This window comes from Phaenicophaeus curvirostris, chromosome 8 (genome assembly GCF_032191515.1).
Source record: "Phaenicophaeus curvirostris isolate KB17595 chromosome 8, BPBGC_Pcur_1.0, whole genome shotgun sequence".
NCBI lineage: Eukaryota > Metazoa > Chordata > Aves > Cuculiformes > Cuculidae > Phaenicophaeus > Phaenicophaeus curvirostris.
The window spans coordinates 37851306-37867355 of NC_091399.1; the positions used below are offsets into that span (position 1 = coordinate 37851306).

General features: G+C 39.7%; 1 protein-coding gene across 1 annotated transcript; it reads right to left on the bottom strand.

The window, feature by feature from the left end:
- Nucleotides 1-455: 455 nt before the first annotated feature.
- Nucleotides 456-14476, bottom strand: DNAI4 (dynein axonemal intermediate chain 4). The gene is made up of 13 exons (XM_069862306.1): nucleotides 14145-14476; nucleotides 13764-13920; nucleotides 12210-12349; nucleotides 10843-11016; nucleotides 10204-10395; nucleotides 8708-8958; nucleotides 6319-6405; nucleotides 4577-4728; nucleotides 3343-3500; nucleotides 3022-3143; nucleotides 2265-2363; nucleotides 1376-1602; nucleotides 456-615 (listed from the first exon to the last, which is right to left on the bottom strand). Exons 1-13 carry the CDS (start codon nucleotides 14251-14253, stop codon nucleotides 456-458), a joined length of 2028 nt encoding a protein of 675 aa, XP_069718407.1. The 5' UTR covers nucleotides 14254-14476.
- Between the last annotated feature and the right edge of the window lie 1574 nt (nucleotides 14477-16050).

Sequence of the window (16050 nt, forward strand, 5' to 3'; positions counted from 1 at the left end):
ATATTGTTTGTGTTAGTACCACAATAAGTCTTCTTTGCTGTCCACCAACTGCAAAATGGCATCACTTAGCTACTGTTAAACAGCTACAGCAAGACTGATTATATCCTGTAAGGTACCAACCTGTAAAACAACAGGGGGAAAAAAAGAGCTGTATGACAGTGTAATTGCAGTAAAAGCCATGCAGTGACACAAAATTTCTACACGTGAATTGGGAACTGACTTGTTTGTGTAGTGAGCACCCACAAAGCAGGCTAGGGTGGTTTCTATTGTCTTGTCTCATTCTTTGTTACAGTTCTGTTAAAACTATGCATACCCCTAAGTGTTTTTCCTTGAAAATAGCGCTTCTAGGCCGGCCTCTTTGGATTGCATTTGTGGCATCATACTTAGAAGCATACAAATATGTATCTTGTTTCTAAAGGAAATTACTTTTCAGGATGATACCCCTTCCTAATGAGTCATACCTTATTACTGCTGTGAGCAGCCAGGTTCTGCAGCTCAAACACGCCAACTTCTCCTTTACTGTCTCCTACCAGAAGGCAGTCGGTGTTGTTGGCAAAGAGCACAGAGGTAAATTCTGCTCCTGGGCTGGCGAAGCAAGAGACCACGGGGTGGAAGCTGCAACCCAACAGAGGCAATTGTTAATGATGACATAGGTGTAAAGCCTAACAGTAATGCAGGCCTGATAAGTGTTGCATGTTTCATGTTTTATGGTCTACATTAACTCAAAAAACTAAGAAGTGAGGGAGCGTTCTGTTTGGTCTCTACCAGAACAAAAATTCCAGCTGCTATTAACTAAGAGATCCCGGTTACCTAAAATCTGTCCTATTGCCTAAAGGGGTGTGTGTAATAATTTTATTATACGAATAACTTGCTTTTTGCTACACAGTAATTGGTAGGCCACCTCTTCCACTTTGGGCTTTGTGCTGTCGTTAATACTGAATAGTGCAGACCAGGTAATAGCACAGATCACCTAAGCTGCATGCAAGGCGTTCGCCTACGTTACAGTAGTGGGAAAACATGAGAGGTGTCTGAACTTCTGACCATCTTATCTTTATAAAACGTCCCAAGTAACTCACTTTTGTCATTTTTCTTTTATCTACGGCTGTGGTAGAATCTATGGTTTCTGCAGCAAAAAAAGCAGATTTATCCTTTATCAATTCCATGAGGCATCTAGCTTCTTCTCTTTTAATCACAATTCTCTCGTAACTCCCAGCTTTTTTACAAAATTACTATTTCAAAATGCAATACTCCCAGTAACTAAGCAAGCAAATGGCATGGAGCTGTCATGTTCTGATAACAATACTGATTAGGCATTAATGTGTAGCCTTTTGGCCATTAAGTTTCAGAATCTTCTTTGGGAAAAGTAATTACTTACATGCTGACACTAAGATCCCAAATTTCTACTCTGTTTTCATTTGCTGCTGCAAATATGGAGACTGATTTTGGAGACCACATAATATCATGAACAGAAGCAGTGGTGGAACTGAAAGTTAAAATGGGCATCTGTGAATCCTGCTGCCATAAAATAATGCTCCAGTCTGCAGAGCAGCTTAGGAACATGTCGGTGCTGAATGGATTCCAAGTGACTTTGTACACGGGGCCCTTGGTGTTTGAGAAGAAACAAAAAGAGAACTTCATGTTATTCTAGAGCTACAGCCTCACAGGATGGTTTTTAATAGTGACCTTTCATGTAAATCCTTAACTGTTCTCTGACTGTAATGCCAAAACCAGCATCGTTCTATGTGTATCCATAGGAAATTAGAATGCAGCAGGTGTGGTAAGACAGGAGAGGTCTTAGGAATAGAAAACATTCAGCTGACCCTGTCCCTTCACCAGTTGTTAGGAGAAGCGGATGCTGAAAGGAAGCTTCTTGGATGAAGCAAAGACTTTAAAAGCACCTCTTTTTTTTATTTTTTTTTTTAAAAAAAAGTTCTGCCATCTTTCTCTCAGAGGTAAGACTATGTAACAGTGGTTTCCAAGACAACAAGATTACTGACAGTTTTCTTAAAATAAAGCTAGAACTAAGCTTTAAAACAATTTTTAGTTCAAGTTTCAATAAATAATTTGTAAAAATATCCTGTAGTATAGAAAGTAATCCTGTAAGACTGTCATGCTTTATGCTAAGGGAATTCAGTCCTAATATAAGAAGTTTAGTTTTCTTTTGTTGCTGATGCTTTGTTTAGTAAATATAAACAAAGAAACTATTACATTTGTGAGATTAATTGAAGCTTTTGTTGTCATTACTTTTTCTATGTATCACTTACCTTATGGCCCCTGTATGTCTGTAGAAACTGTTCGTCACACGAACAGGAACACTTGTGGATATAACCCTCTTCTGTTCCAGTAAGATAAACATTAGTATCCTGAAAGAAAGGTAAAAGCAACCTAAGCTGGATTAACCTCTTTATCAGTCATCCAAAAATATACAAAGGACTGGATGAGTTGGGCAGTGACAATGCCCTGAAGAACTAAAGTGGAGTTGCAGGACATTGTGTGCTGGGCTGCTGGCATATCTGCTAGAGGTGTATGTACAATAGATGCAGCGGTGCCAGAGTGTGACATTTGCTATGTGTGTTCTCCATCTCTGCAGCACAAAGACTGTGATTTTTGACTCCTGAAAATCTCTGCAATCCATATTGGCAAATACATGAATTCTTCAAATGCTCTGAGGACAAAACTTTCAGATGGATAAACAGAAGCACAGCCGCCTAAGTTCTAGACTCAGGAGATGTTGAACTGATTTGACCAGCACACAGAAGAAAGTAACCCTAGGATTTGGCCCAATGCAAATGTGATTAACACAGCTGCAATGATACAGTCATTCACATACAGAGATTACTTGCTTGGTTTACCGTGTCATCAATTTTGGGTAAAATTGTTATTAGCTAAGAAGAAATTTTTTTCAGAACTAAATACACTGCAAATACACTGCATATTAAAGTAGCTCCAGTTGAGGATGTCACTACGGCTGCACAGGTCTCCTCGATAATATTTCAGTCAGGATGGACTTCCTGAGCCTACCTTTGGATGGAAGTCAAAGCACATTCCAGCTGCCTGTTGAGATATTGGAGCTTCTCTTTTCTTTCCTTTCTCACCTGGTATTTTTTTCTTCTCACTTGCTGTTCGCTTTATTTTCATCAAATCTGTGCAAATAGCAAGAAGTTTTGTCAGAAAGGTATGTGACAGTGCTATGAATAACTCATGCCTCCTTGGAACATTCAGCAGCTCTTAAATGTTTTGTGTATGATAACTGGTTTAAAGAATGCTACCTGAAATAAAATGAAGCAATTGCAATTTCAGGTATTATCCCTCTGTATAAATGTTTCAGGGGAAAACACTTACTAGTGCAGTCCAGTCTTTTTTGTATAAGCCACTCAGTTACACGGCTGTCTGCTGAGATGCAGATTAATCTCTCTTTCTTGCCATCTCCTGTTGCACTTCTGTCTTGTTCCACCCACCTCAGTTGCCATACAGGACCTGTGTGTTTATTTGAAGATGCACTGGGACAAAACCCACAAATGATAAATCATAGATGGACAAAGGTGAGACAATACATTTGAAAAATAATTAACCTTCCACTTTGTCAAGACTTGATGTTCATTACAGAAATGTTGTTAAGCTCTTCTTGTTTTAAAAAAAAAAATAAAAATCTAAATGTCTGCTCTTTTCTCCAGGCAAGTTCTTCTTTTATCAGACACATTTTATATTTAGTTTCAGGGCACTGTTCAATGTGCTGACACATCTTTCATTGACACCTGATCATGAAATCAGTCCACACCTTATAGGAGAATTCCCTAGACGTGGGGAGCTGCCCACAGGGTAAATGTCTCCTGATCACCCCTTCCCTCTTGTTTTCTTCATCATTCCTGCTTATCGCTCGCTTGTTCTGGTATTTTCTCAATGTTTGATGTGGAATCAGTGAGAAACCAGCAAAAGCTACCACTTGTCTCCCACAAGGATTTACTGTCTGGGACAGGATTATCCTAGTTAGTACATGGAGTATAAAATTATACACGGTGGTAACTTGCTGCATTTTCTTAAGAAGTCAGAGCATAGTAGTAATTTGTTCGACCTTTCCAACGCAGGGAGCTTGCTTTGTATACACAGCAACAGTGCAGAGAGTTTTGTATCTCAAACAAGGACCAGTGGTATTACAGTAATGTAAGCATTTATGAGCAGAAATAAGAATAGGGAGTGATGGCAGTGCAGAGGGACAACGGCATTCTCTGAGGGTTTGGCGGTATCTGTGTAAATAGGTGGATGGGAAAAGTTCAGCTCACTTTCGCCCTTCAGGACATTTATGCATTACCATACATTTTTGCTCCAGAAAATTCTAGCATTTGAGAGTATTGAGGCATTTCCATATTTCCAAATATTTCCAAATATTGGCATTTCCAGTCTAAAGTGGAAGATGCTGACAAAAGTTGGAAATGAAAAAAACGCAACATCCCTGAGCACTCGCAAGCCTTTCTTATCAAGAATGCTACTATTCCCTCAGCTTTTCAGGTGTGGATATTCTTTTATTTGTTATTTGCTAAGATGTGAGGTGAGAGGAGATGGGAAAACAGAGCCTTACCTGTTCTCCAAAAGTGGGGTGTCATTACAGCTCCTTACATCATAGATTGCAACAGAACCATCATACAAACCAACTGCTAAAAGATTTGGGCTTGCCATAGAGAAATCCAAAGCAGTAACACCATGCTTACACTGGAAAATACGCTCTGGCCACTGAACAGTAGGAAAATACAAGAATATTTTAAGTCAGTTTCTTAATTTACCTCTATCTTCTCAATACTGGATATAAGATTGTTAGGCTTTGCTGGAAAACTCAAGTGCAATGATCATAGCAACTGCTTCTAGACAGAAATTAGGTACTGTATCCTAAATGATTCAGTTTATTTCTTGCTGAACTGATAAAACTATGAAAAAATAAAGGCTGTGCAGAGATATGACACTGTAAAATAAGGTAGATGCGCCTGCTGCAAACCAAATACCTAAAAAGCAAGTTCCCTAAGATTCAACTATGTGAGTACAGAAAGAAGGTTTTGTTTGTTTGATTTGTTTGGTTATTTTTAAACAAACCTGGCACTTCAGGAAATTTCTCCAATCGTTTTCTATCTTGTAATATGAAGATAAGTACCTTTCCAAATACAGAAGCTTAGATAAACTGCAATCTAACGTGCTTCAGGGATCTGAAAACCACCATTTTTGCAGTTTCTCCGTGTAAGAGAAAACTGATTCAGCTCTGTTATAAGATTAAACCCTTCAAGTTACTGCACTGAGCTCTTGAAATCTGAGAGAGTAGAGTACTTGCTTGCCAAGACCTGTATTCCAGGTCTTATTTTTTAATGTCAGGGACTTGAGGACTAAGGTGACATCAGAAAATCACAAGGGTATTTGGTTCTTATTGAGGTGATAAATATCCAAGACTTGACTCTGCATGATTTAAATTAGTCTAATACACAATTTTGGCCAAGTGAAGTTTGTAGAACAAATCAAATTAAAACTGTGTAATGTGATGGCAATCAGATGTTTTTTGTCATGTCACTTTGTAACTGAGATTTCCAACATTTTTTTTAAAAGTCTAATTTAAAAAGGATCACTTTTCAGATGGATATGTAAATGTGACATCTGTGAAAGCCACTGTCTTTTTGACAGTACTATAAGAAGCTACATTAGATAATTATATTATATACTTTTTATTTTCCTTCAACCTAACAGAATTTCATGGTACAACAGAAAATAGATTGGAAAGGATAATCCTTAAATTTAAAATACAGTTGTTTTCTGTAATGAGAGTTTGGAAGTGTTGAACAAATGGTCAAAAATAATTTCTACCCACAGTGATAATGACACAGATTTACAAGCTTGGGTAGGTTGCTCTAGGGATTGGAAATGGGATACAGAGATCTGCATTGCTAAGTTGCCCAGCATAGGCAGGTGCTACCTGAGAGCTGTAACCATCTGTTAGCTGTTCGGTGGCCTGCGTGCAATGAGTTTAGTTCCCGTGAACAGACGTCCCTGTTAGCAAACCACCAGTGCAGGCAGCACCTCTGCTGGATGTGTCAGCTGAGAGTGTGCACAGGCACAAAATCTGAACTTCTTCCTGCAGGCACTTTGTTTGGATCAAGATTTAAGCACGTTGCCAGGTACTGCAGTCAGAATAAATTTCCCAGATATAGTTTGGGCTAGTAAATTCAACCTTATTGGCTAGGTCTTGCTTTTTGAAATGGGAAGAGGGAAATTAATAAAGCAGAAATAATACAGCAGAAAAGTGCATTGAAGAAAAAGAAAGAAAACAAACTGAGTGCTTGTTACCATGGGGTTCTTCAGTGACCAACAGCAAGCCAAGCCTTTCTTCTGTTCTTTAAAATCAAAAGCTCTGTAACCCACAGCTAAAAGATCCTAGAAACACAGATTAACAGATATATCTCAGTTTAATGTAAAGGTAAGTTGGGTATTTTTAAAAGGCGATTTTCTTTTAACAGTGACTCTCAGTACAAAGTCTGTAAAAATAATGCTTGTGTTCCCCAGGGCTCAGTGCTGGGTCCAGCCCTGTTCAATGTCTTTATCAAGGACCTGGATGAAGGCATTGAGTGCACCCTTAGCAAGTTTGCAGATGACACTAAGCTGGGTGGAAGTGTCCATCTGCTGGAGGGTAGGGAGGCTCTGCAAAGGGATCTGAACAGGCTGGACCGCTCGGCTGAGTCCAATGGGATGAGGTTTAACAAGGCCAAGTGCCAGGTCCTGCACTTGGGGCACAACAACCCTGTGCAGTGCTACAGACTAGGAGAAGTCTGTCTAGAAAGCTGCCTGGAGGAGAGGGACCTGGGGGTGTTGGTTGACAGTGACTGAACATGAGCCAGCAGTGGCCCAGGTGGCCAAGAAGGCCAATGGCATCTTGGCTTGTATCAGAAACGGTGTGACCAGCAGGTCCAGGGAGGTTATTCTCCCTCTGTACTCGGCACTGGTGAGACCGCTCCTCGAATCCTGTGTTCAGTTCTGGGCCCCTCACCACAAGAAGGATCTTGAGGCTCTGGAACGAGTCCAGAAACAAGCAACAAAGCTGGTGAAGGGGCTGGAGAACAGGCCTTATGAGGAACGGCTGAGAGAGCTGGGATTGTTTAGCCTGGAGAAGAGGAGGCTGAGGGGAGACCTCATTGCTCTCTATAACTACCTGAAAGGAGGTTGTAGAGAGGAGGGTGCTGGCCTCTTCTCCCAAGTGACAGGGGACAGGACAAGAGGGAATGGCCTCAGGCTCCACCAGGGGAGGTTTAGGCTGGACATTAGGAAAATATTTTTCACAGAAAGGGTTGTTGGGCACTGGCACAGGCTGCCCAGGGAGGTGGTTGATTCACCTTCCCTGGAGGTGTTTAAGGCATGGGTGGATGAGGTGCTAAGGGGCATGGTTTAGTGTTTGATGAGAACGGTTGGACTCGATGATCTGGTGGGTCTCTTCCAACCTGGTTATTCTATGATTCTATGATACGGAAGCAGAATGACACACAAGAACAGAATTTCTAGAATAGTGGAAACTGGTTCAACTAAAAGTGCCTTCATAGTCACTGTCAGTTGTGTTTGCAGTCTACCCACCCTGGCCATCATAAAAATATGTCTCCTTCCAGAGATGAATATGCGCTGTTCTATAACCTTATTTTAATGTGCAGTATTTAATAATAATTCTACTTTTCTCTCTCTCAGTGTTGGCTGCAAAAGGGAGCTTCAGTGACCACCTCAAACTCATAGGTTTTAGCTCTCTACAGTGGAGTCCAGTGAATTCTCTTCATTCCCTTCCATAAGTAGAAGTAAAAAACAGCAGCAAGTCTTTAAGTCTTCGACTCCATTAGGTTTTTTTTCTATGTGTAAGTAGCTTGTGAAACTAACACTTTTAAAGCAGGTATTTGTTTGCCCTACAATGCTAACACTACAATATGCCAAACTGCGTAATATCTGGGGATTTGGTGTACAAACAGTATTAAATGGTCTTTATTTTCTCTCTCTTTTTCCCTGGGGCAATCTTACGGGTTTTGTTTCTCATCCTCACCTGCTTTTTACCTTCCTTCCATTCATTATTTTTGTTGTGGCCATAAGAGAGCTCTGTTGGAAAAACTGAGCTTTACATTAATCTGAAAGTGGAGATGTCTTAGTCATCCTCACCACCACTGAAACTGAATTAAATAAACTTGGGCCAGCTGCTTGGAAATCTGTGCCTGTTATTATGTGTCTTATCCTTAAGAGTTTGATCAATGCAGCTTTCTTGGGAGATTGCTGTTAGAAACAAAAATGTGGTATCTAAACTACCACAAATAAACTCCATCAATAGTCATAAAGTGTAGTAACAGGGGTTTAAATTTTGACTTTCATTTCTATAACAGACCAAGTCTGTTATCTTAATGTTGTTGTTCAGGTGAGCATCCATGGCAAACCGGACCAATTAAATTAAATTCTCGACCAGTTAAAGCCATTGGGATACATTTGTAAGAAAAGCCTAGCGCAGCTGTCCAGACTGCAGACTAATGTAGCAATATTGTTAAAAGAGAAGCCAAAATGCAGAGAGAGGGATGCAAAGACAACGTACCTGACTATAGGGATGAATGCATCTCTCTGAGATCCCTCCCAACAAAGTACATCAAAACTAGGAGTTTATTTACACCAATTGCTTATACTATTTTGTAAACAGCTTAGAAGAAGCAATGTGTTAACTCACTGGGTTGACTTTGTTCCAAGTCATACTGCTTACACTGTGACCATGTGTTAAATCACACATATATGACCATAGCTGCTCCAGTCTGAGAGGTACAGTTTCTTCTAGGGTTTTCTTTAGATCTGACAGAACTGATGGCTCAGTGATTGCTTCCTTCTGCTCTTCCTTATCCTCCTTTTCCTTGTCCTGCTCTTCCTGATTAGCTTCTTTCGTGGCTGCTACCTTATCACTCGTGTCTGATGTAACATCAGGATCTAAAATGCACAAAAACAGTAGCATGTGAGTAGTATCATTTCACTTCTCCAACTCTAGTCATTCACATAAGAAATAAAAAATTGCCCTTCCAACAAATATTTTGCAGCAAAAAGAACGAAGATTTGAGGAATTAAGACATCCTAACTTCTAAAACTGTGGCTAAAACATTGAATAGCCAGATCAGGCTATAGTGTGCCAGTTGTGCTCCGGGTGTCTAACGAATTAATTTAGCTACCCAGCAACAAGTTAGGAATTTGTGTCCACCTCTAACAGGAATGTTTCTAATCTCTCATATTTAAAAGTTTGTTTAAACAGGAGTTTTTTTCATGGTAGATGCCAAATTTTGCAAAGCCACACTCAGGCATTGAAGCTGTAACACTGTAGCAAAATTGCCTGATGCTGTAATAAGTTGCTCATTACTTGGGAATATTAAGTGTAGAGCATATTTTTAGACTGTGTTTTTTTGTTTACTCACCCTCTTGTTTTATGTAATGTACAAATCATAAATGCATCTCAGATCACTGTGAACAACATAAGAACACAGTAACTGCTGTATTGTCAGAACAAAAGTTCTCCTGGCCAGTACCCTGCTCCAGCTGGAGCGGCTTCCTGAAGAGTGAGAATGTAACAGGCTCATTGCCTGGGAAACTGAAACTCTCTCTGACATGAAGAGTTACAGTACCATAAAAGCAGTGTGAGTCTCCCTTTTGTTTTTTTTAATCTCTGTGTTAACTTGGAACACCCATAAAAGGTAAAATATTATTGAGTACTTGGGTCCTGGTATTGCCTGTAACAGTCTGCAGTGAATGTACCTCATTAGACACTGAACTTCTGTTTACCACCAGTCTATTTACAAAATGATAATTAAAAAAAAATGTAAAAGGCATTCCAATGCAAAAAAATGGTGGGAGAAGTAGCTGAATTAGTCTGTATCTTAAATGTCAGGAAACAAGTTTGACTGATATTTTGAGTAAGTATCAGTTTATTGTGATGAAGGGAGATGAGCCAGCTCAGAACTCATTTATTCAATTCTTCCACCAAGTCTTGTAAGGATGTCTGTTAGAGGGAGTGGTGTAACACTGCAAAGTTCACGTTGATATCTCATAAACTCTCCTTTCCTTTGCCTATTTCTTAAATGGCTTGTCCTCTGCAAAGAGCTTTGATGAGGGATGTAACTCCCTCATCGACTTTCGCCAACATGCAAAGCCTTGTGCTGAAAACAGGGTAGCCAAGAACAAACGAACCTATAAGGACAGGAAGCTGCCGATAAGCTGCAAGTTTGGGTTGAAAAATGTTCTCCATTAGAATCCTCTCCATAAAAAATAAGTTCTGCTGAAAGTTCATGGATGTTAATATAGCCTCTGAATGGCATTCCTCCACTTTGTGGATTCTGGCTAGAGCAGCACCTTCCAAAATCATTACAGAGGTTCTGCTACCTGGCAACAGATAATATGGGAAAAAACAGTTTTAACATGGTAATACTTTGCACATAAAAGCAAAGGGATAAGAAGTCTCCCCCACTTGCAAAAAGCATAGCATAACCTAACATCATAAAACCCCCCCAACCCTTCTGCAATTATTTTTTCGTGTTGATCAAATAGTCTGTATGATGAGATACTTCTGGAATTTTTCACAAGTGGTGTCCTGCTTCTACTGCCCCAAGTAAGTTGGTGCCAGCAGGCTTTGTCACTGACTCTTTATTTCAGATCATTTACGACAGCACTGGACAAAGAAGGTCTCAGTGCAGACCTGTCCAAGATTCTTTAACAAACTCTCTTTCAAGTGCCAGACAGCCAGACAAAGCATTTTCTTTGTGTAGTTTTCACCACACAGCATATTGATATGCAGGGTTTAGAAGGATGAAAACACAGCAGAAATGTTACCTGGAAAATCATTACCTCTGTCAGAAGACACAGACATAGTCTGATTGTGCTCTTTAGTTGCGTGAGATGTGCTGCTTTTCCCAGTTGTGGCTCTGCTACTTTCTGCTTTTGACGCAGGTTTTGTCTCCAGTATGTTAAATGAATCGCACAGGTCCCAGGAAGTGACTAACATCCCTAGAAATGAATTATACAAGTATTATACAAGTCTCTTGTTTCAGTACATTGTTATACAATGTATAGCTGAGCGAAGATTTATTTCTTGTCTGTCTTCTCAGCTGTTTGGCAGAGGGGCTTTGAACCACCTGAGGGTCAGACAAGGCTGCAACAACAGCTGTATTGTCACTGCAGTGTCTGTTTCAGGGTCTTCTGGGTGCGTGGTCCCCATTCAGCGGAAGCATCTCCCAGTCAAACAACGCTCTGTGACCTTGCCTTTGTGTGCCCAACTTTTCAAACATGGGTTGGAATGAGCCCCGCTGATGCTCAAGGCACACAGAAAAGGGGAAGACACATTTTCAAGTCAGATTAATATCTATATTGCTTCCCCTTTTGATTTTTTTTTTTCACTTGTTTTACATATACTAACGAACACAAAGGAAGAATGTTTGGAAAAGCCCCATAGTTTTCTTTGGCTTCCTACACATAAAAAAAAGGTCCATAGTGAAGCAAAGGTCAGCACATGCATCTAAAACCTAATTCCTCTATAGTGTTTTTAGAGCACTGAGGTTGAACATTTTGTAAAATTGCATCTACCTGGTGATGCTGCCAAGATTTTCTGTTTTCCCGGAGATTTTAAATCTCATAACGTAAGTTCTGTTCTTTGCATTATGGCAAATAATATAGAAACTAGCATCACCGAAAAGTTAAGAGAAAAAAGGGAACTGTGTCCTTTCATATTTTAAGACCACAGCTGAGCACTAGATGAAGTTCTGCCTCCTAAGCAGCACTCTCTGCTTGCAAAGTGCTGAGGCAGGCAGGACACAGCAGCTCACAGCTAGTATAATGACTATTTTATTGCAATGGTATAATAATAAGGGCATCAGTACCAATTTTCAGTTTTTAGGAGGGGCAAAAAAGGCCACCACAAATCACACTAGCCTGTGTGAACATAAAGCTCTGAAAATGAAAGTTGAAGACACGTCTTCTCCTGTTTAGAGATGGAAGACAGAAAAGTCCCTTTCCTCAGTACCCTGTCTTTGTGCAGAGAGTCTTCTGAGGTATCACGACCTAGCAGTATGTTAGTTTCTCCAAATAATATTTAATTAGTAAACTAAATGTCATAATAAACCCAAGTGCCAAGGGTACAATGAAGTAAATTAAAGCCCTTTCTTATTAAACATGCTTTCCTATATGGTACTCAGAAAGTCTACCTTTATCTTCCATGATGACTTCGTCACATTGCACTTCCTTGTTCTTTGTGGCTCCGTTAATGGTTTGCATAGTTTTTTCTACAAAGCGATCGTTGCCAGGTCTGTTTTTGCAAATTTCAACATAAATCCTATTCCGTTCCCTTGGAAAAAGGAAAAAAAGCCAAACAAGTGTGCCTTGACTTTCTGAAAAACATCTGCATTCAACTTCCCAGTGTATTTAACCACAAGGTGAACAGGAGGGGATATTGCATGTCATAAATTTACTGCTTGTTTTTTTTGATTGCTAGATTTTCTTTCACTCTACATATCACTTTTCAGCAGCTATTTCTGACCTTGTGATGCTGCTCTAAAATGGGAATAGCCTATAGAGGTAGGCATCAGCAAAAATCCCTACTTCAATGACCTTTGCGCTTCTGTGGAATTTAGAAGAGTTCAGTAGTATGTAGCTCTCAACACTTGGGAGTGAATGTTTGTGCATCTAAGAGACAAAACCGGAACTAGTACATTTCTATTTGATCCAGCCCTGAGGTTCTATAGGAACGGTCAGTGGGAATTGCGTAACTTTTTCCATTTCTTTGGTTTCAGTATTCTAACAGCAGATGCAGATTATACCCAGCCCCAGTCCACCGACAGGTTGTTGGGATCAGGAAGAGTCACTGTCTGTTCCTATACAGTTGGCAATACGTGCTACATAACTAGCCAAGTCTGATTCATAGGATGCTCTTCCTCTTCCTTCTTCCCCAAAATCACACCCGTGTGATTCGCAGGCAGTGGGGGTTGAAGTCCTGCCATAAACTTTGCGTGTATACTAGCAGAAGAAAACCCTCTCTTATCTAAGTTGTTTGACACCCAGCTGCAGCACACTGCATCTCAGGCTTCGTGGCATCATGGAGAGAACTTTGCTGCACTCTGTCCCAGTCCATTCTCAGGAGTAAGACAAAGAACTACATGTTCTGGGTTAACTCCCTGCTAAAATTCACAGTAGTCCAGGGAGGACATACTGGATGCAACCAAGGGGAGACACAATTTTTAACAGGCAAGGTTGCATGTGGTAGGGTGAAGTTTCTCCTAGATAGAAGCACTGTGAAGAGCTTCCCATGAAGCCCAAGACTGCCTAGTTATTTTGTATCTTTGCTATTAAGAAATTATTAGCCCTAAAGCTACACTCAAGAATCAGTGCAGAGGTTCGCAGTTTCTTACTGTTTCCCTTAAAATTAATTTGTGTAATTAATGTATACTATGTTTCTCCATCTTCTCTTCCCCCATCCCTTGTGTGTTCTCGCCACCACTCCCTGCTTCTGCTTCTCTGTCATAGTTTATCAGTGAAAGAGGGTAGGAACTGGATCAAAAAGATGGATTTGTAAGGAATTTAGGCTGTCTTGTCAAAAGAGAGACCCTCCAGCCCATCATGGTTTAAACAAAGGTGAAATGGCAAATTGCAGTTGTCAGAACACTGAACCTAAGTGTGAACAGCCTGTTTGGGACTTTGTGATCAACAGAAATTGGGTGTGCTGAGCACACTACATACATGTACACAACAACCAATATACATACTGAACTCTGCCAGCATCTTCTGATTCTACAGACACCACAACAGATGGCATGTCCAACATCCATATAGTTTCTGTCTCTGTGAGATAAATATCCACTCTCCTATCTAAGTCTTCTTGTGTCAGATCTTCATTTATCTCCTCTTGCCTCACCTGCACATCTGAAAAATTACACAAGGTTAACAAAAAAGATCTTTTCTGCTCTAAATTTAAAAGAAGATAGATTAATTCTATAAGTATTCTAATGATCAGGATCCAAAACTTGGGCGGCACTGAATTCCTTCAAAGCACTGGGCATCTCACATCCACTGACTGCAGTGCCTCACAGATCATAGTGCTCCAAAGAACAGTTTGAATCTATAATTATACAGTGTATGTTTGTTACCAGATAAGCTAACAGCTGGGTCTTGTTGAGAACCAGGTTCCACGATTTCATCTTGTGTGGACTCAGTCATTGATACGTTTGATATAGAAGTGCTCCTGCTGCCACACATCCTTCAGGAAGAAAGAAATAAGCAGATATAGTACGTGAGAGTCAAGATGTCAGTTAGCAAAGCACAACAAAACCAGCAGCGTTGTTATCAGGATAAACCACAGAAGCCTGAGGTAGCACATACAGGGATGTTTGTGTTGTAGAAGTCATAGAAGGCTTAAGAAAGGAAATAATGAAATGGTTTGAGAAAGACTTAAAAAGGAAGAATCCCGCTGACAGCATATCCTGAGGCATTAAATAGCAGATGGAAAAGAAGCTGTTGAGCTCTCAGATTCATTCTTAGCGTTTAATAACATGAAGCGTCGGCTACCTACTGTGCAATAAGATAGTGCTGTTCTCAACCAGAATTTAGATCACTTGGTGTTTTGCATGTACTGAAATGTCTTTGAAATGCACAAGAAACTCATTTGAAGGGATTAGCTTGTTAAAAAAAATAGTTAATGTTCATTGAGGGGATCGCTCTGATAACTAGAAGCAAAACTCAAACGTTGGGTACAGCTGGGAGGTTTGTCAGCAGATTATCTCTTCCTCAAAAGCTAAATGTAAGCAATTATAAGTATACAAAAGGCATTTGAAAAGACGATTTTAAAGATTTGTATTTAAAAATGAAGTTAAATATTTTTTTCCTTCTAATGAAGAGCTCGTCTCCGAGAAGGATGTATTCATTTTTCAGAAGATACCTCGTGTTGTTAAGTCTTCTTTTTTTTTTTCCCCTTCTGTGTATATTTGCTCCTGCTTAACATCCCTACCTCTAGGATTATCCCTTACAATAGCCACTCTAGGAAACATGACAAAAAGATAGTTGTCAAAGAGCAATCTCTTTCTCTGAGAAATCACAATGGCATTAACTTTGCCAAAGAAAACAGTCAGAAATGTTTTTCTTTATTTAACTGATATTTCCTTCCAGTGCAGACTTTACTCATCTTTTAGTCCCTTTGACTAAATAAATAGCATTTCCTCTCCATACAATTTGAATGTGTACACACTGCTTGAGAGATGTGCTTCATTATTTATCATTTTAAACACAAATAGTTATTTACCTTCTTTGGCATGACTTAATTGAATTTATCAGCCTGAGGATAAAACAGCTGCAGTCCATTGACTTTGTTTATTCCCTCTGTACCGAAGGGTTGTAAATGAAATCTAGTCAGTTGTGAAACACGTAATTTAGCAGTTTTAACTCAGAAGTTTTTGCATAAGGACATTTTTTAAATGGATGTACGTAATCACAGAGGGAACTTGCTTAATTTAGTTTAAAAGAGAGGATTCTTGTTATGTAAACAACATTATGATATTTGAACTGGAAGAGTCAGGTTTGTAAAAGGGTTTTCTGTACTTAATAATATTCATTGAAAGAGATAAAATACTTTAAAATAAATTTGTAACTCTTCAGTGAAACCAGACCTTTTTTTCAAAGCATTTTCCCATACCCAGAGCTGAGCAGGTATTGATATATTTCAGTTTCTAAAAAATACAAGCTTGGGAAAGGCAGAGAGCATCTACAGGAGCTAACGGGAGTTTATTAACTCGCTGCAAATGCCCCTTCTCAGCTGTACAGCCTTGCTTAGACAACCAGGACACAACTTCCTTTATCTTTAAGACAGTGTTCTGTCACATATCTGTGTATAGGCTCCATCACAACTCTGCGTACTGGTCTAACCAATACAAATGCTGCAGTCTGGATGTCTGCATCCCTGAACCGTGAAGTATGCATCGCCATCTCTAAAAATGGTCCTTTCTAGTATGTTACAGATAAAAAATGAATGCGTTTTTGGAAGCAGAATTGAATACAATTAGA

What these genes read in the sequence shown, in the direction of transcription:
- DNAI4 (XM_069862306.1), bottom strand. Translation starts at nt 14,253, where the DNA reads ATGTGTGGCAGCAGGAGCACTTCTATATCAAACGTATCAATGACTGAG. An exon ending in AGTCATCATGGAAGATAAAG is followed by an intron (nt 11,017 to 12,209) that starts GTAGACTTTCTG and finishes ATTCATTTCTAG; the next exon opens with GGATGTTAGTCACTTCCTGG. An exon ending in CTTGGAACAAAGTCAACCCA is followed by an intron (nt 6,406 to 8,707) that starts GTGAGTTAACAC and finishes CTGTGTTTCTAG; the next exon opens with GATCTTTTAGCTGTGGGTTA.